This window comes from Puma concolor, chromosome D1 (genome assembly GCF_028749965.1).
Source record: "Puma concolor isolate L17-30 chromosome D1, mPumCon1.1.hap2, whole genome shotgun sequence".
Lineage (NCBI taxonomy): Eukaryota > Metazoa > Chordata > Mammalia > Carnivora > Felidae > Puma > Puma concolor.
The window spans coordinates 60,572,360-60,592,081 of NC_141676.1; the positions used below are offsets into that span (position 1 = coordinate 60,572,360).

Genomic DNA, 19,722 nt, shown 5'->3' on the forward strand with positions numbered 1-19,722 from the left:
CATGTCCCCCTCCTCCCGGACTCCTGTTCCGTGTCCCCTCCAAGTTCTCACCAAGTGCGCCAGTTCGACTTTGCAAACCACTCTTGACTCTGACATCGTCTCTCCAGGCCAGCGCCACCTCCCTCGTCTGGGTTTCGTCATCTACACTCGATACGACCATGTCCTCCTTGCTTGTCTCCCTGACCCCGGTCTTGTCCCCTCCAAGCTGTTCTCCGGGCAGCACCAGCGTGCTCTTTCAGAAATACAGGCCTGAGCATGTCTCCTCCGGGCTTACATGGAGCCAGACCCTTTAACCTGCGTGCACGGCAGGCCTTCCGCTCCAACTGTACCTCTGAAGTGAAACCCTATTTGCTGGTCCGTGATCCACTGGCCTTTCCCGGCTTCCTGCTGTGTGGCTCTGAGTCTGCCTCAGCGTGACCCCTTGGAACGGGTTCCTCCTCATTCCCGGCAGCGCCAGCACTGGGTCTTAATCTGGGTTCCTCCGCAAGCAGAGTATGATGCAAGGTCTCGGTGTGAGTAGTCTGTTTGAGGGGGGGAGGGGGGTGATCCCAGGAAGCAGGAGGAGGGAAGCGGGAAGAGGGAAGCGGGAAGGAAGAAAGGCCGTGCTAGGGCATGTTATGTCCTTCTCCGCGGTGGGGGACGGGGCTGCGTTCCACCCGGAACCCCGGCAGAACGCCTCCCAGAACCTGCCAACTGCAGGATGGGAAGCTGGAAGCCTCTCTGCTGACCAATCCCCCCTTCCCCCATTCGGGTGAGGCCCTTCACACCTCTTGGCCGTGCTCACCTGCCCGAGCAAGCTCTTATGGCGCTGAGGAGCCTGTAACTGTGTGGAAACTCAACCCAAGCTTGGGGCAAGATGCTGGCCATGGGAGGAGAGCTTCAGCTGAAATCAAAGGTTAGCCGAGGGATGTGACAGCAGCTTCTGGGGTGGCTGTGCAGAAATGCACCTTCATCAGTCCATGTATCTGGGGCGTCTGGATGGCTCAGTCGGTTAAGCGTCCAGCTCTTGGTTTCAGCTCAGGTCATGATCTCATGGCTCGTGAGTTCAAGCCCTGCCTTGGGCTCTGTGCTGTCAGCACAGAGCCTGCTTGGGATCCTCTCTCTCCCTCTCTCTCTCTCTGCCCCTTCCCCACTTATGCATGCTCTCTCTCTCTCTCTCTCAAAATAAATAAACAAACATTAAAAAAAAAAATCAGTCCCTACACCTGGCTTGTTGGAGCTCAGCCGCACACGAGGTGCCTTGAATTGCCGAAGAGGGGACCGTGGTCAGAGTGCACCTGAGGAGCTCTGGAAGGAGCATGGGCTTTGTTGTCGGGCTTCCTGGGTTCGAACCCCGCTTCGGCTGGTATCTGCCGTAAGACGCCCAGCAGACGACATCACGCTGGAGCCACTGTGTCCTCAGCCCTAAGTTAGGGACAATAATATTTCTACCATACGAGGTGTTTATGAGAATCAAACGTACCCCCAGAAATGAATGCATATGGCAGAGTCTGATGCCAAATACAACTGGCTATGCCCACTTCTTTCTTCCCTCGGGAAGCTGCTGCCCTAGACCCTTCCTCACTCCACTCCCTCTGTCAGGAGCGGCCTGTGTTCTCCATGCCATGGGTTTAACCTCCGTTCCCCACAAGCCCTGGCCTCCGGTAGGCAGCACTGGCTTGGCCCTGTCCTGGCTTTGGGGCCAGCACGTGTACAATCCCCAAGCCTGTACAGAGCAGAAGTAGCTTTTGAGGAAAAGTTGACAGGGCAGGCCACACAGCAATCACATTGTTTTAACCCCCTGGAGCTATCTCCGTGTTTCTCCCAAACCTTCTTCTGGCTTGGCTGCCTTTCTCACTTGGGCAACTCCACCTTGAGCTAATGCCTCCCATTTCGCTCCTCCACACTCATCCCTGCCCTTGGGGCTCTGGCCTCTACTCACCTCTTTTGGGTTGAATGTCATGCCTCTGAAATTCATATGCTGAGGTCCTAACCCCTCTACTTCAGCGTGCGATCTTCTTTGGAAATAGGGTCTCTGCAGATGTTAATTAGTTAAGAGGAGATCCCTCTGGAGCAGGGTGGGCCCCCGACCCAATATGACTGACGCCCTGGGAATTTGGGCACAGAGACGTGCACACGGGGAGGACGCCCTGCGACTGGAATTGTGCCACACGAAGCAGGGAACAGCCAGAGCCAGGAGAGATGCTTGGCACACATCCTTCCCAAGCGCCTTCCGAGGCAGCACGGCCCCGCCCAGCCCTTGACCTCGGACTTGCAGCCTCCAGAACTGGGAGACCATATGCTTCCGTTGTTTTAAGCCATGTAGTTCATGGGACTGGCAGCCGTGACAGACTCATATGCCACCTAAAAGGGCAACTTCCTTCTCTGCTACAAACACCATTTTCCAATCCTTCTCTTCTAATCTCTGTGTCTGTGTTTGTGTGTTTCCCTTTCTCAACTCCCTGGTAGACTGTGAACTCCCCGGAGGCAGGGCCCGTGTCATTCTCACTGCTGTGTTCTCACGGCCCAGCAAAGACGCTGGCCCACAGGAGCCACTCAGCAAAGTTCTTCTGGAAACTTCTTGAAAGAGGTAGCTTCGATGCTTGCCCTTGAAGCGCAGTCCCTTTGGACAGGCGGAGCCGTCAGGGGGAGGCATTCTAGCGGGGAGAGCCGCAGGAGAGGGCGGTGTGGGAGGAGCGAGCAGCCCGTTTTTGTGGGGGGTGGGGGTGGGAAAGGTGGGATGCTGGCAGGGGGCGGGGGCAGGGGCAGGGTGGGACCAGAAAGTGGGGGTTAAGGTATCAGGGTTTGAATAGGTGATGGGGTCACGCAGAGCAACATCAGGGCTCTGAGAAGAGTATTCAGCTGCAGAACTGAAGACAGGAGACCAGGGAGGTCGGGGGGCCCCAATCCAGTGGCCCAGTGATGCCAAAGGCCTGAACCCTCAGACGGAGAGAACATGAGAGACTTGAGAGACGTAAGGAGGATGAAATGCGGGCCTGATGACTGATTTGGAAATACTTCCCCTTTGAGGTGCTTGCCTCCAAGCTCCTCCTTCTTCTGAAGATGCCATACTGAGAATTTCCATGATGTCGGCGGTGACATATAAGTCACCCCACCCCCGGTCCCTCTCTGACAGCTGTCAGTCTTGGTAAGGGAGCAAAGGAATGAGCCACCCCCGCCCCAGGCTGCTGAGGTTTCTTCTGGTCCACAATTCAAAATGTCAATTCATGGAAGCAAGTCATTTTTCACCTTTTTTTTTTTTTTTCAACGTTTATTTATTTTTGGGACAGGGAGAGACAGAGCATGAACAGGGGAAGGTCAGAGAGAGAGGGAGACAGAGAATCGGAAACAGGCTCCAGGCTCTGAGCCATCAGCCCAGAGCCTGACGCGGGGCTCGAACTCACGGACCGCAAGATCGTGACCTGGCTGAAGGCGGACGCTTAACCGACTGCGCCACCCAGGCGCCCCTCACCTTTTTTTTAATGGCAATTTTTTCTTATCGCTCCTGCGAAAGGTAAGTTAACTGTATAAAAAATCTGACAATACAATGGCATTGGATAAGGTGAAAACTGCATTCAGTAAAAATGACCCTGGATAATCCCTTAAGTGGAAGGACCTGGGGTATTAGAAATTCAAAAGACAAAGATTACATTGTGTAATTATCTTTACCTCTTGACTGTGACCTTCTTTTCCCTGGAGCTCCAAAGGGGTTTGGAGGTGGGGTGTGGCTGGATTCAGGGTTTTCTGGGTGTGAGTCCAATATACATGTAAGTCAAAGAATGTCAAAATCACCTGCATTCCTCTTCCCGCTCTTCTGTTTTGGCAAATATCCTCTTTCCAGTCTTTTCTCCCCCTAATGCATGTTAAAAGCCACACTGGGTGGATGGAGTATGAGGGGTCTCACGATGTGGTAACCTGAGAAAGAAACCATCGCTTCTGTGCTATTCAAGACCCGACAGGAAATGTCAGACAAGACCGAATTGAAAACCAGTCTACAAAATAATTGGCTCAGACTCATCAAAAGTGTCAGTGTCACAAATGACAATGAAAGAGGAGCTGTTCCAGATCAATGAGATGAAAGAGAGGTGGTAACCGAATAGAGTGCAGGATCCTGGATTAAATCCTGGATCAGAGGGGAAACTGTCAAGAGGACATAATGGGCGGCAATTAGCGAAATTTAGATCTGGCTGGAAGATTAGATGATAGGATCATAGCAATGTTACATTTCCTGAGTTGATAACTGTACTGTAGCTATGTAAGAGAGTGTCTTTTTTCTTACGAAATAACATGTTGAAATATTTGGAGTAGTGGTGTATATGCAGCTTACTCTCGGATGGTTTGGGGAAAATGCATATAGAGAGAGAGAGAACGTGACAAAGCAGAATGCTGACATTGCTACCAGCTGGGGAATCTGGGTGAAGGCTCTCTGAGCATTCTTGTACTATTCTTGCAATTCTTCTGCAAGTTCAAAATTGTTTCAAAACTACAAGTTAAAAAAGAAAAACAAAAAACCCCACCACCAATTCCAGTCCAGTTCAACTGAAACTTTAGTGTCTGGGAGAAAATATCTGCAAAAAACCTATCTGATGAAAGACTGCTCTTAAAAAAAAGTCTGTTCGAAAACACACACACACAAAAGAAACTTCAGTCTCCCACTACACTCGGATTAAATAGATTAACGCACAACAATACCAAGTGTTGCTGAGGATGAAGAAAAACTAGAAGTCTTACACGTTGCTGACAAGAACTAAACATTGAATGATCGCTTTGGAAGACAACTTGGCACTGGCTTTGGGAGCTAAACAAACACCTGCCTTAGGACCCAACAGTCTGACTCCCAAGGTTTTGCCCAAGAGAAACGAAAACTTACGTTCCAACCCAAACCCGTATGTGGATGTTTATAGCAGCTTTGTTTATAATTCCAGCCCCAAACTGGAAACAATTCGAAAGTTCTTCGGCAGGTGAATAGTCACACACACTGTGGCGCATCTGTTTCATGGAGAACCGTCCAGTCATAGGAGGGAGCCTTGGTACTTTCAACAACATGGATGAACTTCAAATGCATTGTACAAAGTGAAAGAGCCCAGACCCCAAAGGGTATCTACTGTGTGATTTCATCGATATGACATTCTGGGAAAGGCAAAAACCGTAGCAGAAAACAGACCAGTGATTCCTAGGGCCTGGAGATGAAGAAGGGGGCTGACTATAGAGGGCCATAAGGGAACTTTCTGTGGTGATGGCAATGTTTTATGTCTTGACAGTGGTGGTGGTGACACGGCTGTGCGTATTCGTCGAAACTTCTGGAACTCCACGCCGAGGGTGAATTTTACCGTACGCGAATTATACCCCAGTTACACAAGCAAACACATGAAGAAACAAACTTGAGTTTCTCAAAGCTTCGCTCCTACCCTACTGCTCTCAGCCCGAGTTCAGAAACCTGCGATAAGGAAAGGAAGGGTTGTCTGCCTCTCTTTCTGTTCCGCGTCTTCGAATCAAGGCTCAGTATGGAGAGGAGGGGGGTGGGCAGTAAAGTGCCAGGTCTGCTCAGAATGGGGGTGTTGTAAACTGGCCTCAGGCCCCTCTGGGTGGCAGATACTCAAATTCTGGCCCTTTCTTTCTTTCTTTTTTTTTTTTTTTTAATGTTTTTAATGTTTATTTATTTTTGAGACAAAGAGAGGCAGAGCATGAATGGGGGAGGGTCACAGAGAGATGGAGACACAGAATCCAAAGCAGGCTCCAGGCTCCGAGCTGTCAGCACAGAGCCCGACGCGGGGCCTGAACCCATGGACCATGAGATCATGACCTGAGCTGAAGTCGGATGCTCAACCGACAGAGCCACCCAGGTGCCTCTCTGGCCCTTGCTTTCATGAGGCAAACACTTGTGGGTTGTGAAGAGCCCCTTTTGTGGTCTCTTCCCACTGGTCCCTGGGCTTAGGTGACATACACCTGCTGACCACCTGAGCCTGTTCTCTCCACTCCCGCTGGGGAATCCTTCTGGAGAGACAAGGCAGACATCTTGGGTAGAGATCTTTCCGGATGACTCATGCTCAGCTTTGGTACACCGTGTCCAGTAGGTCCCACAGCAAATATTCCTTTCTTTTGCTGGCAGGCTCTGGAAACACAGGCTGCTCCCGCAGCAGCCCCCTCCCACCTTGGGCCATCACCCTCTTAACTTCAGACTTATCCACACGAGAGGTGGGCTCAGCTTCCGTGTCCTCTGAGCTCCGGGGAAGCCACCGTCGCTGGGCTTGAGCCGTGTGGGGTCATGCCAGGCACTTGGTCAACTCTCCCCACAAAAGCTTCAGCAACCACCCTCCTCTCCCGGGCCAGCGCCTGCTGCGAGGCTGGAGGCAGGTGACGGGGGTGAGGACATCACCGTCTCTGCTCTAGTCCTGCTGGTCTGTGTCTGGTGCTGCTTTCAAGGCTCTGGGGGACAGCAGCAGTTCTGAGACGGAGAGGTCCCATTTAGCGTCCTGTTACATGTAACTAATAATGTTATTTTAGCCAAGTGGGATCTTACACATACTTTATAACCTGTTTATTTTTCACTTCATACTATGTTTTGAGCATCTTTCCATGTCAGTAAACACACCTCTACATTCAGATCATTTTATTTGTTTTTTAGATGTTTATTTTTGAGAGAGACAGAGCAGGAGTGGGGGAGGGGCAGAGAGAGAAGACAGAATCCTAAGCAGGCTCCAGGCTCTGAGCTGTCAGCACAGAGCCCGACGTGGAGCTCGAACCCACAAACCACGAGATCGTGACCTGAGCCCAAGTCAGATGCTTAACCGACTGAGCCACCCAGGCACCCCATACATTCATATCATTTTAAATGACTGATCAGTATTTCCCTGTATGGATATACCATAACTTCCTATGTCAAACTCCAGTTGTTGGCTGTTTTCGGTTATTTCTGATTTTAGATTATTATTACTAACGCTACGGTTGCATCAATTGATGTGAAGCCGATGAAGCTTTAGTTGCAGGGTCCCTCTAACTGGTATAAATTCAGGCCCCACAAAAGCTGGATGGGCCCTTGGCTCTGATAAACATCCTCACACTCCACTTTCCTTTGGCTACATCTTTATTTCCTTAGGATAAACTCCTAGAAACAGAATTGCTAGGTTAAAACAGATGCACATTTTTAAGATTCTTGGAACATATTGCCTAAGAGGCCTCCAGAAAAAGTGATCTAATTTACACCCCAACCCCGCCCTAAACAAGAACACCCAAGACTCGGCTGGTTTCTATGGGATTATGTTTCTCTGTTATTGTGGCTCCGTTGTAACTGCCATTAACATCTTCTCCCCGAAACAGAGTCCTTGACCTGAGATCCACGGGACCCACGGGTAGAATTCTTGATGTCTGTGAACTTGGATGAGAAAAACAAATACATCTTTATGTTCAACATTACCTTTGAACTGAAACGTAACGGCTCTTTCCGTCATGGGTGTAGGCCTTTGACAAACCCCTGTAATATTAGCAGTACCTGTTACATTAGCAGTCCCTTCATCAACCAAAATCACAGATGTTTTCACGCCTTATTACAATTGTTGTTGCAGAGCTCTCAAAATATTGCTCGTGCTCATCTGTGCTTTGAAAGTACAGTAGTTATTAGACCTCCCACTAGATCTCATCATTTACTATGTTAATAAAAACATATAGGACTCAATCACAATTATTACGTTAATATTTTGATAACTGCATTCAGTGCAATTCGCTCCTTTTATAATCATGTGTATTTTTTGTCTTAAAAATTAAAAAAACTTGTTCTGAGAAGGGGTCCATAGGCCTCAACAGATTGCCAAGGGGTCCACGGCACAATAAATGTCAGGGCCCTGACTGTAAGAGACTCCTACCTCATGTGTTTCTGAAAGTTGTGCATGATACAGAAAGAAAGAAATTGAATTTTCATGACCCCTGCCTGGAGCCGGGCTTTGTGTCAGGTGCTGGAGGACAGAGGACACAGGATGACACCAAGCTTTTGAGAAGCTCAGAGTCTAGGTGGGAGATACCGTTTCGCAGCTCCTGCCACTCATTGTCCTGTGGGCTGGGGGCCAGGTTCTCAGATTTTCCAGGACTTTACGAAAAATCAGAAAGCCAGATTCTTCCATGTTTTCACATAAAACAACTCTTCCAACTTTTAAACGTTGGCAATTAAACCGGACTTTAATAAACCACTGTGTGGGCCAAATCAAGCATGCCTGAGGGCTAAATCTGGCCCATAGGCCACCAGCTTTCAACCTTTGCTCTAGGAGGAGGACGGAATGAATTCCAGTTCGGGTGGAGCAAAGCAGCAGAGCTTGAGTTCCCCTCACCCACCCCTCCACTCTGCCCCTGCAAATCAGGGAGACAGAGGATGAGAGCCCTGGTCTTGGGAAAAGAGGACATGGAAGAAGAAGCTCTGTGGTGGGCAGTTGAGGGGGGAGGGGGTCCCTGCAACCTGGCTGCAGGCCAGATGAGGAGGGGCCTGGCTGGAGGCAGATGCTGCTGTAGGGAGGGTAGCAAGGGAGTTGTGGGAACGATGAGGTCATTAAGTGATCGTATACCTAGAAAACCCAAGAGGCTTTAGCAGACAAACAGAGAGCAAAAACACATGCAAAAACAAAAGAAACAAACAAAAAACCTTATTTGAATGAAGACAAATTGATAAGGTTATTGGGTGCAAGATAAATATACAAAACCAAGCACCCGCTCTCTGTTTGGACAATAAACACATCAAAATGCAAATAGAGAAAATACTCCATTTACAATAATGACAAAAGAGGAATCGATTTCACAGGAAAGACACAGGGCTCACATAAAGAAAGCGATACAATCTTGTAGGAGGGTTGAAAACGAGTTCTGAACAAATGGAAAGACACATCATGCTCTTGGACGGGAAGCTTTGATAATCACAGAGATGTCAAAACTCCCCAGATCAATTCCAAACAGCATGAAATGTTTACTTGGAAGAATAAATGCTTAAAAATAGCCAAAAATTCATGAAGATAATAGCAGTGCAGGACTTACCTTATACATGTCAGAGCGAACTCTAAAACCAATCACTAGAGTATTGGTACAGGGATAGAGACACAGATCAGTGAAATACACAGAGGAGGAAATCCACAAGTAGATACCAAACATATGTCAGAATTTGATATTTGACAGGGTGACCTTTCAATTATTTAGTAAATGATGCGGGCACAATCACTGTCCATCTAGAAGCAAATTAAAATTTGCCCAATTATCCAACTTCATAATCAAAAAGACACTTCCGATTATTTAGAGATTTAAATGTAAAAAATAAAAGAAGAAAAAAATCAAGAGACTTTATGAGCAATCTGAGTGAAACAGTCGAATCAAGAGCTGTAAGGGAAAAATGAGGCCCCAAAGCGCTGTGGACCAAAGATACAGAAGCAGAGTCGACAGACAAATGAAAGATTTGGAAAACATTTGTTTAAAAAGTGCTAGACGAATAACTACAGTGCACGATGAGGTTTTACAAATTGACAAGGAAAAGATAACACAGAAAAATGGGCAAAGGACAAAAATGAGTGATTCATGGAAGAGACCATCCAAATGGCAAACAAACATGAAAAGCTGCTCAGATCCAGCCTAGGGAAATGTGATTTAAAGTAACAATGAGAGGGGGGTGCCTGGGGGGCCCTGTCAGTTGAGCTTCTGATGTGAGTCTGACTTCCTCTCAGGCCACGATCTCAGTTTGTGGGTTCGAGCCCTGCATCGGGCTCTGTGCTGACAGCCTGGAGCCTGGAGCCTGCTTCGGATTCTGTGTTTCCCTCTCCCTCTGCTCCTCCCCAGCTTGTGCTCTCTTTCTCAAAAATAAATAAATAAGCATTAAAAAAATATATAAAGTAGCAATAAGAGACCATTCTATACCTGTAGGTACCACCTGCGTTGCTGGCAGGGAGGTGCAGAAAAAGATTCTCTCATAAATTGTTGACAGAAAGGTGAAACATTACCGTCTTTTACATGAAGCTTTATTAAAACTGACATAACTTATATTTCATGTCTATCTGTTTGATCTGGAATTTCACTTGTAAGAACTTATCTGACAGAACTACAACTCCCAGAGACCATGAGCATCTGAACAAGGATGTTTTTGCAGCAGGTTTATAGTTGCAAGAAAATACAAAAGAGTGAATGTCCCTCCATTGATAAACAGCTGAATACATTATGAATATTCACACTACGGAATATTAGGTATTGTCAAAAATGAATCAGAGCTATATCAGTTGGTTTAGGGGGGGATTTCCTTGCAGTATTGTTGAGTAAAAACAAGATGTAGGAAAATGTATTTACTGTGATCCTATTTTTATATAACAATGTACATGCATATGTGTATTTGCATGTAATTTACACGTATCTGTCAGTGATAATTATGGAGACAATACGCAGAAGGCTAAGAGATGAAAATGTTAATAAGTTACCTAGGACGAAAAAGGAGGGTCAGTGCAGGCTAATATGGGTGGTACCAGAATGGAGGAGGGAGCCAAGCCCATTGTACCTGTCCTACCCCCGCATCAAAATTAAACAGCGAGGGCCTTTGGAATTGGACTCTTAGCCTGCATCTAGCCCCCCCTACCCTCCCAATGCTTGGCTCCTGGTACCCCTCCCTTGGTGATCCCTCCCACCAATCTATATGTGGCCTTCCCTATTTTTCTCCGTGATTCTAGAATAGGAAAGTCAAGGCACTGAGAGGGAGAGAAGGCAGAGAGGGTCCCAGTGTCAGGGGCTCCTTTCAGTGCGTGAAAATTGGCCTCGGGGTCTAGAGTCCACCTCTTACTTTCCTGGGCATTTTGGCAAATTCACGCGAGTGAGGGGAAGAGGCCAGAAGGAGTGTTATTACTTCACTCTCTCGATGTGAGTCTTCCTTTAGGCTCAGCTTACAGGTGGTTGTCCTCCGAGAGGACATCTCTGTCTGCCCGTCTCAATGACATCTCCCTGTGGTTGTCCTCTCACGGGACTCTTCACAGTTGGCCATTTTGTCCTTATTTGTGTGTGCCGGCCTGTGTGTGACCGCCCATTTCTCCCAATAAACAACGAGCACCCCAAGGGGAGGGGTGGTGTATGGATAGCACCTAGTACGGAGTGTAGCCGGGGCTTAAGAAATGTCAGTTGAATTTAGTAACTTACTCACTTATTCTCTTTCTCATTGACTCACTCTTTTATTCATTCCCTTATTCGTTTATGCCCTTATTCATTCCAGAAACATGTGCTATTGGGGCCAATGACTTTTCCCCTGATCTGGGTCTTCCACTTTCTAGGGTGGTTGAGGGGGGGTGGGGGCGGCGTGGGGACATGACTGCAGAATTCCAGGAACACGTCCACAACTTGGGAGAGCTGGACGAGTCGGAAGCTCTCCAGGGAGGGAAGGAAGATTCTGGAAGGCTGCAAGGTTGGGGTGGAAGGTGCTGAAGGATCAGAGGAGACACGGTTGGGAGCATGGTGGGGAGGCTGGCATAGGCAGACTCCTCTCTGCCCCACCCAGACCCGGCTTTTGCCGGCTCCCGTTTGCTCTGCCTGGAGGAACCTCTCCCCGGGCTCCACATGTTGAAATCCTACCCTTCCCGGCCTGGCCAGCCCAGATGTCCTCGAAGTCTCCCCTCACTCCTCCAGCTGGAAGGGCCACTCCCTGCTGCAAACAATCTTCCCGAGTACAAAATCTGGACCTCCCTCATGGCGCTGACCACTTCCTGCCTGTGCTGTGGTGTGGCCCCTCCCTCCACCCAATAGACCGTGGCCCTGTCCGACTGTTCCCAGGAACCCTTCGGGGCCCAGCACAGAGCGGGTGCTCAAGCTACTCAGGCCTAACCTGTGAACCGCACCGTGCGTTCGGGCAGTGATTATGACCCCATTTTAGGGATGGGGAAATGGAGGCACAGACAAGTGGCTTGACTTGCCCTTACTCCCAGAGCAGAACCTAGACTTAGCCCTGCGTTTCTGGCCCCAGAGGCAGGGCTCTTTCCAGGGCAGCTTGGTGGGAGGTGGGAGGAGGGTGGGGTGGGGTGGGGTGGGAGCTGGGTCCTGAGAACCAGCAGGCCAGAGAGATTTGAAGTTCGAATGGCCAAGTTCAGGAAAAGCACAGCTGGGGAGGAGCCAAGGTATTTATTATGCTTGGTTTCCCGCTCCAAACAGAGCTGATGGATGGAGCTGCTCCCGTTCCTATAAACAGCTCGGGCCTCCCTCCCCTCTGTCCCTCCCCACTCTCAGCCACCACAGCCCCAACTGCTTCTAGGGAGAGAGGGGTTGCGGGAGAGATGACCAAGGGAGGGAAGGGAGAAGAGTGCGGGGAGGAGGAAGAGAAGGAGGAGATAAGACGGGGTCCCAGAGACAAGAAGAAAGTGGAGGGAAGTAGGGGGTGTTGAGAGAATATTCTTCCTTTGTCTCTTCCTCTGCGTCTTCTGTGTCCCCTGCATCTGCCACCCCCTTCTCTTTCTGAGGACTGGTCTTAATCCCAAGTTTTTAAGTCCTGAAGGGTGGGGGCCATGCATTCAGGAAGAGCTTTCTGAGCTCTCCTTCTGTGCTAGCTCACGGGCCCTGGGGACACAGAAAGGATTCTGGGTAGAATCTCCCCCCAGGAGCTCTTAGTCTGGTGGCAGATCAGGCAGAGATTCCGCCCCTCCCCCCAGCCCCCTGTGGCCCGCAGCAGCCTGGGGCTGTGGAGGGAAATCAGGGCAAACTCCCCGGAAGAGGTGGTGCAGGCAGGGGTTGAAACATGAGTTTGGCCGGTGGGTCAGTGTAGGTGAGACACTTTAGGTGGAGGAGGTGGGAGAGAGCCTGGTGTTGGCAGGTGGACAACCCCATGGTTAAGACGGCTGGCTCTGGAGCAGCACATACCTGCGTTCCATCTCGGCTCTGGAAGTTTACGGCTGCGGGAACTTGAGCCTCAGTTTCTTTAAAATGAGGCTGTTAATAATAGAAGTCTCTTCAAAGATGGTAAGAATTGCACATAACAATGTACATTAAGTGCTCAGCGCAGGGCTGACTCAGAAGTGCTCAATAATTATCAGCTCTGAGCACCGGGTTGGAGATGGCCAGAGAGAGACGGAGCGCAGGGCCCTTGTGAGCTCCCTGAAGAACAGGGGCACAGAGAGCAGACTGTGGCTCCTGGGCCCTGGGCAGGGGTGACAGCACAGGGGACTGAGAAGGTGAGGCAGCTTGCGGGGCCGTGGGTGCTGCCTTCCTCCCCTCCTGCCCGGCCTGGCCTGCGAGCCTGGCTCCTGCGGGGCCCTGTGCCTTCGGGGAATGCCACAAGAGCTTACTGAATTGAATGGGCTGGGCGACCTGGCACGCAGGCTGTGACGTGGGCGGACGGGGGCCTCCCCTCTCCCTGGAACTTGCCGGATGCTCTGATGACCTAGTTGGCAGCTGTGTCCCTGTTTGGCCGAAAACAGGAATTTCTGCCTTGCTGGGGGTCTTGGCCAGGTAAGCAAACTCCCCTGTTTGCCAGGAAAAGGGGTCAGGGACCTGGTGGGTTCCAGCTGGATTGGAGGTCTGCAGAGCCCTGGGCCGAGCTCAGCCTATGCTGTTGCCTTCCTTTACGCCTTCACTGAGCACGTGGTCTGTGCCAGGGCACTGAGTCACATGCCTTCTGACGCCACGAGCCCCATCTATGAAATAGGCATTTAAGATTTTCCTTTAGGGCACCTGGGTGGCTCAGTGAAGCGTTCGACTTCGGCTCAGGTCATGATCTTGCAGTCCGTGGGTTGGAGCCTGCATTGGGCTCTGTGCTGACAGCTCAGAGCCTGGATCCTGCTTCGGATTCTGTGTCTCCCTCCGTCTGTGTCCCTCCCCCACTCTCTTTGTGCGTGTGTGTCTCTCTCTCTCTCAAAAATAAAAAATAAATAAAAATAAACATAAAATGTTCTTTTGGAGGGGCGCCTGGCTGGCTCAGTGGGTTAAAGCGTCCTACTCTTGGTTTCGGCTAAAGTCGTGATCTTGCGGTTTGGGAGTTCAAGCGCCACATTGGGCTCCACACTGACTGCTTGGGATTCTCTTTCTCCTCTCTCTCTGCCCCTCCCCTGCTCGCATACTCTGTGTCTCATTCTCTCAAAATAGATAAATAAACTTAAAAAAAAATTTTTTTTTTTTCCTTTGGAGTAGGAGCTCTGAGGTGAGAGGTCACAGCCCAGAGGAGCTACCGTGGAGAAACCTCCAGGGTGCTTGGAGGACAGAGGAAGTGGAGCGTCACTAAGTGGGAATTTGTGGGAGAGGAAGAAGGGAAGAGAAGGCACTTCTAAAGGGGATAGTGTCTGGGTATCAGGCAGCTGAGAAGGGCTGATGGGCCCACATGAGGACAGGCACAGGGGTCTGGGAAGTGGGGGGTGGGGTAACTGCCTGCCCTCCGGACTCCACCTCAGAGCCCCTCACCTGTCCCCCACCTCCACCCCAGGTGAGGTGGCTCTTGTCCCCTCCCTGAGACCTCACAGCCCACACCCTCCAGCTCCCTTCCAGGGACCAGGAATGCTCTCCTCCTTGCCCCCCTTCCCATGGTCTTCTTTTAAGCTCGGTCTTGAACTGCAGCCGTCCATTCAACCGACCATCGATTCAATTCTCTGGCCCCCGGGGGAACATTAGCTCTCCAGCTGGGGAGGCCTCTGGGTATCAGGGCTGGATGCTCAGGGCTGACTGGGGCTGGAGCTAGAGATGTGGGAATCAGAGCAACGGAGTGGCTACAATCATGAGGGTGATGGCATTCCTGAGGGAAGAGGGCCTGGAACAGGGTCCTGGCAATCACCACTCAGAAAGCTGGATGGAGATGAGCACCTAGCAGAGTCTGAAAAGGAGCGGTCTCAAAGGAAGGCAGACACCATGTGCGGGGGGCCTAGATACCAAGGCGAGTGTGCTGAGTGCCGGGCGTGAGGGACGGGGACTATGGGGTGAGGGACCACCGCAGCTGAGGGGTCGAGGAGGTACGGTCTGGAAAGTGCACTGAGTCTGGCAAAGGATACCCTAGATGACCTCAGTTCAAGGCAGTGCAGGGGCAGAGGGGCAACGGCACCTGGGGTGGGTGAGAAGGGAGGGGAGAGGGGGGCTACTTCACCAAGCAGTTACCTATGAGGTAGGAGAAGGAAAGGGAAAGCAGTTTAAGGGTCTTTTACCATCTTTCAGATAAGCCAGACTTGAACACAGCCAAGGTGTGAGAGGAATGTGCGAAGACAGAGGAGAGGCTGCACAGGGAGGAAAATGAAGGGCCCGTGAAAGGCCCCGGAGGGTGGGCGGGAGAGCCAGCAGGGCCCTGCGATGAGGCAGGGCCGTGAGCACAGAGAGAGGGTAAGAACAGGGGCTGCCGAAGGAGGAAGCGTCAGGCCGGGTCAAGGCTTGTTGAGTGCAAGGGTCAGAGGTGTGGCAGGGGAATGAGGGCTGAGGCCCCAAGGTCCCGGGCGGGGAGGACCCAGAGCCTCAGTCTCCCCTCAACAGCCCTCAGCCCATCTCTCCATGGGTGAGCCATGAGGATCCAAAGCCTGCAGTGGAAGCAGAGGGGGCAGGGCTCAAGCAGATGCCATGAGGCCAATCACCCGCAGTGAGGAGGAGGCTGGCAGGCCACGCTGTTTCTCCCAAATTATTTTTTAATACATTCATGTGGGTTATACAAAGAGCAGGTCCCGAGGCCAGGGCTGTGGCCTGGCTCCTGGGAGGTGAGAGCAGCATTGCGTAGTGTTTTCGAAGATCAGGCACGAAGGGGCCCACGCCCCGCCCTCCAGGCCTGAGGAAGAGTGTTTATGTGCAGTGACCACTTGTGGTTGTGATCCCAACCAGGGCTGGGTCCACCCGGCTGTCCCACATACCACCAGGGCCCCAGGCTGGGGCCAGGATACCAGCTTCTAGCCCCGGCTCTGCCACTGACTCCCTGAGTCCTTGACCCTCTCTGGGCCTCAGTTTTCTTGTCTATAAAATGGGGCCGAGAGAGGGGTGTTTTCATTGTCTCACTCAAGCACCATCGTGAGCCAGACCACGGGCCAAGCATGGGTAAGATGGTGGGGACAGTAACACAGGGTCTTGGGCTGACCCCAGGGCTCCCTGGAAAGCCCATGATTCCATGGGTGTGAAGAATAGGGAGTTACACCCAGATGAGTATTTCTACTCATTTGTCTAAGAGGAAAAAGTCCCTGCCTGACGGGGACCCGAAAGAGTTTGGAGCCAGCATTATCTTGCGATATGACAGCTGAGAGAGAAGGGAATCACTCAGGTCCAAGCCCTAAACCCCCCTCACACCCCCAGGGAGGTCTGAACCCACTTTTTCTCACAGGCTTTGCCACCGACTTGTGAAGCTCTCGGCAAATTCCATTCTCTTCCCCAGCCTCAGTTTCCCTATCTGTGCAACGGGGAGGTTGGACTCAATAGTCTCAAACTCAGGACTTCGCTCAGTGGAGGAAGAGGGAACACAAGAGCAAAACAGAAAAAGGTGAATACACACCAGACTGCAAAGGAGGGAGTAAGGGAAACTGAGGCAGAGGAGGAGGGGAGGGCCTGTGTCTACCTGCCTAGGAGAGAGGTGGGAGAGGAGTGGGTGGGTATATGTGGCACAGGATGCCCCCAGGGTCTGTTCCCTCGATGGGGGTCCATTTCCTGTCCACCTAATGGTCTACAGCCCCCACAGTGGCAAAGGTCAGGCCCTGGAGACAGGAGGATTTGAGTCTGAATCTCAGCTATGTCGTTTCTTAGCTGGAGGACCCTGAAGGGAGAGATTTGGAGTTTTGGTGAAATGGGATAAAAGACCAACCTCAGACGGTTGTCGTAAAGAGGCAGACGTGTCACCGCTGCTGAGCCTGGTGCAAAACAGAACCGGACACCTAAGCTTCTGACTCCTGGCTCACCAGCCGGCGTAGGGCTGGGACTGAACAGCATGCCTGCATATGCCTGCAGAGGAGCTGGGGGGCTGGAGCGGTGTTTGGGCTAGTGTGGGCACCACGAGGGTGCCCGGTGGGGAAAGAGCCTGTTTGGAGTGGGAAAGGGGATGGTCTACCACCCGGCCGGAACCCAGGGCAACCGCCTCTTAACCAGGAGCCGCTGCAGCCCGCCTAGTAGCCGGATCCATGTGGCTCCACTTCTTTTCCGGTCACAAGCTCTTCATGTTCCAGAGAGGCTGAAAGTCATTATCAGAAGATGTGACAAACAGTCTGCTTGGAACCGGCTCAGACAAGTCTTCTGGGTCTCGCCTCTCCTTTGCTCTGGCCCTGCTGAGGCAGGGCTCGCCACGGAGCCCCAGGACTCAGCCAGCTGGGGCTGGAGAGCTTTGGGGCCCTGGATCTCCACACTCCGTGTGGTCACTGCCTGGCTTGGGGACCACCTCCCCACCAGGGCCGGGAGATGCCTGAGGGCAGGGATGTGTCTCAGTCACCGGGCGTCCCCAGTCCCCAGAGCAGGATGTGGTGCAAAACAGATGCCGGGCGAAGATTCGTTGACTGGATAGGTCGACCTTATTTTCTGTCGCTCCTGAAACTGCTTGACTTCCGGCGTCCACAGCTGGACCACATGTGTGGCCTGGGAAGTGGGTCACCTGCCAGTACAGCGGGATACAGGGAAAGGAGCCCCGGGCTGGGATTTAGAGAGCAGAGTTCTCAGACCCTGTGTGACCTTGGGTCAGCCCCCGCCCTTGTCCGTGCCTCTGGCTCCCCAGCTGACCCGGCGGGGCTCCCGGCCGGGCCGTTCTACAGTCTCTGGCCTCTCTAGGCTTTGTACTGCTGGTTGAACTTCTGCCGGCGGACACAGCAACAGGTGGCCAGTGTGGTGAGGAGGACGGCAGAGACCAGTGCGAGGGTCAGGATGATGATGAGGTTGACATTCTTGAGCCCCCCCTTCTCACAGTCCTCAGGACGCACGTGGCTCAGGGATACCTCCTCCCGGGAGCCGAAGCGGCAGGTCAGGTCCTGGGTGGCATCCACGTCCACACGGCCCTGGTGCAGCTGGGCTGCCAGCCAGCCGTTGCCGCAGCAGCTCAGTGGATTCCCCTGCAGGTAGAGGCGCCGGAGACTGGTCTCGAGGCCGCCCATGGCACTGCCTGGCAAGAGGCTGAAGCTGTTGTTCCTCAGGTCCAGTACCTCCAGTGACACAGCCTGCGTCCAGGCAGGCAGGCGGCTCAGGCGGTTCTCGGCAAGATTGAGTCGCTTCAGGCAGCTGAAGCAGGGCAGGTCTACTTGCAGGATGGCCAGCCCGTTGCCCTGCAGGGCCAGGACCTCCAAGGAGGCCTCCAGGCCCGCCAAGGCCCCCGTGGCCACATCCAGCCCTGGGTTCGCAGAGAGGTCCAGCTCAGTAAGCGGCGTGTGGAGGAAGGCACCCGGCCGGAGCACCTCCATCTCATTGTCCGCCAGGTTCAGGATGCGGAGGGAAGAGATGTCAGAGAAGGCCACACAGGCCGAGGGGCCGGGCTCACCTGGCCCCCCGCAAGGCCTGATCTGGTTCCCCTGCAGGTTAAGCTTCTGCAGGCTGGCCAGGCTGGCAAAAGTGTAGGGGGGCAAGTCCTGCAGGGCATTGTCCTGTAGGAGCAGTGTCCGCAGAGACCCCAGGGCCCTGGGGCCCAGCTCCAGCATCTCCAGCGCATTGTGGCTGATGTCCAGGTGCACGAGGCAAGGCAGGAAGCCCGCACGCCGCACCTCAAAGGCTCGCAAGCAGTTTCGGCTGAGATTTAGGAAGCGAAGGGAGGTCAGGGGCTCAAGAAAGCCCTCAGGGACCAGCTCAATCTCATTGTAGCTCAAATCCAGATTCAAGAGCTGGGAGAGGGGGTGGGTGCTGGAGTTCCGGCTGGGGTTCGAGAAGGGCAAGGCTGACCAACCCTCGGAAGGTGCATGGATGCCCTCACCGCCCTGGGGTGGCTCTGCGGGGAGCCGGATGAGGTTGTTGGACACGTTCAGGTAGATGAGTCTCGGGAGCGCGGCCAGGTCAGGGAAGTGGAGCAGTCTGTTCTCCCGCAGGTCAAGCCAGGCGAGCTGATACTCAGCCTGGGGCTCTGGGGCCGTCTGGAAGGCCTCAATACTGTTGCAGCTCAGGTCAAGCACCCTCAGCTGCTGGAGGCTGAAGTCAGAGATGCAGGTGAGAGAATTCCTGGAGAGATTGAGGTGGGCCAGGTGCGGCAGGGCCTCGAAAGCGCCGTCCTCAATGTCCATGAGCACGTTGCTGTGGAGGTCCAGCCGCTCAAGCACGGGTGTGCCCCAGAAGGTGTGGCGGGCCAGGCGGGTCAGGCTGTTCTCTGCCAGCGAGAGGGTGCGCAGGGCAGGTGCCTCCCCCAGCAGCCGCTCCACCAGGCCACTGTACAGACTGTTCCCAGACAGGTCCAGAGATGTCACATGCGGCAGGGGGCCCAGGCCAGGGGCGCTCAGCACGGTGCCCACTGCCAGGCGGTTATGGGCCAGGTTGAGGTGCTCCAGGTGGGGCAGGGCCTGGAAGACACCTGTCTGGAGGAAGCTGATCTCATTGGTGCTCAGGTCCAGGTGCCGAAGCTCTGTGTAGAAGCCCAGGGGCGAGGCCAGGATTCTCTGCAGCTGGTTTCCAGATAGGTCGAGGGCCTCGATGTCCAGCGGGAGCATTGAGGGGACCTGGAACAGGCCAAGACCCTGGCACAAGACCTCCTTGTCTACCTGGGGTGGGTCGGGGAGGGCAGGGAGAGCAGTGGGCATTAGTGGGTGCAGTGGGGGGTGGAACCAGACACAGCATCTGGAAAGGATGGCTCAACCCCCTCTCCTACCCAACCCCACCCCAGCCAGACCTAGCGAGGGCTCCACATTCCTCCACCCCAGCCTAATC

General features: G+C 52.7%; 1 protein-coding gene across 4 annotated transcripts in view; it reads right to left on the reverse strand.

Annotated features, from left to right (window-relative positions):
- Positions 1 to 15,531: 15,531 nt before the first annotated feature.
- Positions 15,532 to 19,722, reverse strand: part of LRRC32 (leucine rich repeat containing 32) — a 28,987-nt gene continuing 24,796 nt past the window's right edge. For all 4 annotated transcript variants that reach the window (XM_086678371.1, XM_086678372.1, XM_086678370.1 and 1 more), the window contains one exon: positions 15,532 to 19,556. In XM_086678371.1, coding sequence (XP_086534497.1) covers positions 17,652 to 19,556 — 1,905 coding nt within the window. In that variant the 3' untranslated portion in view covers positions 15,532 to 17,651. The remainder of the gene's footprint in view (positions 19,557 to 19,722) is intronic.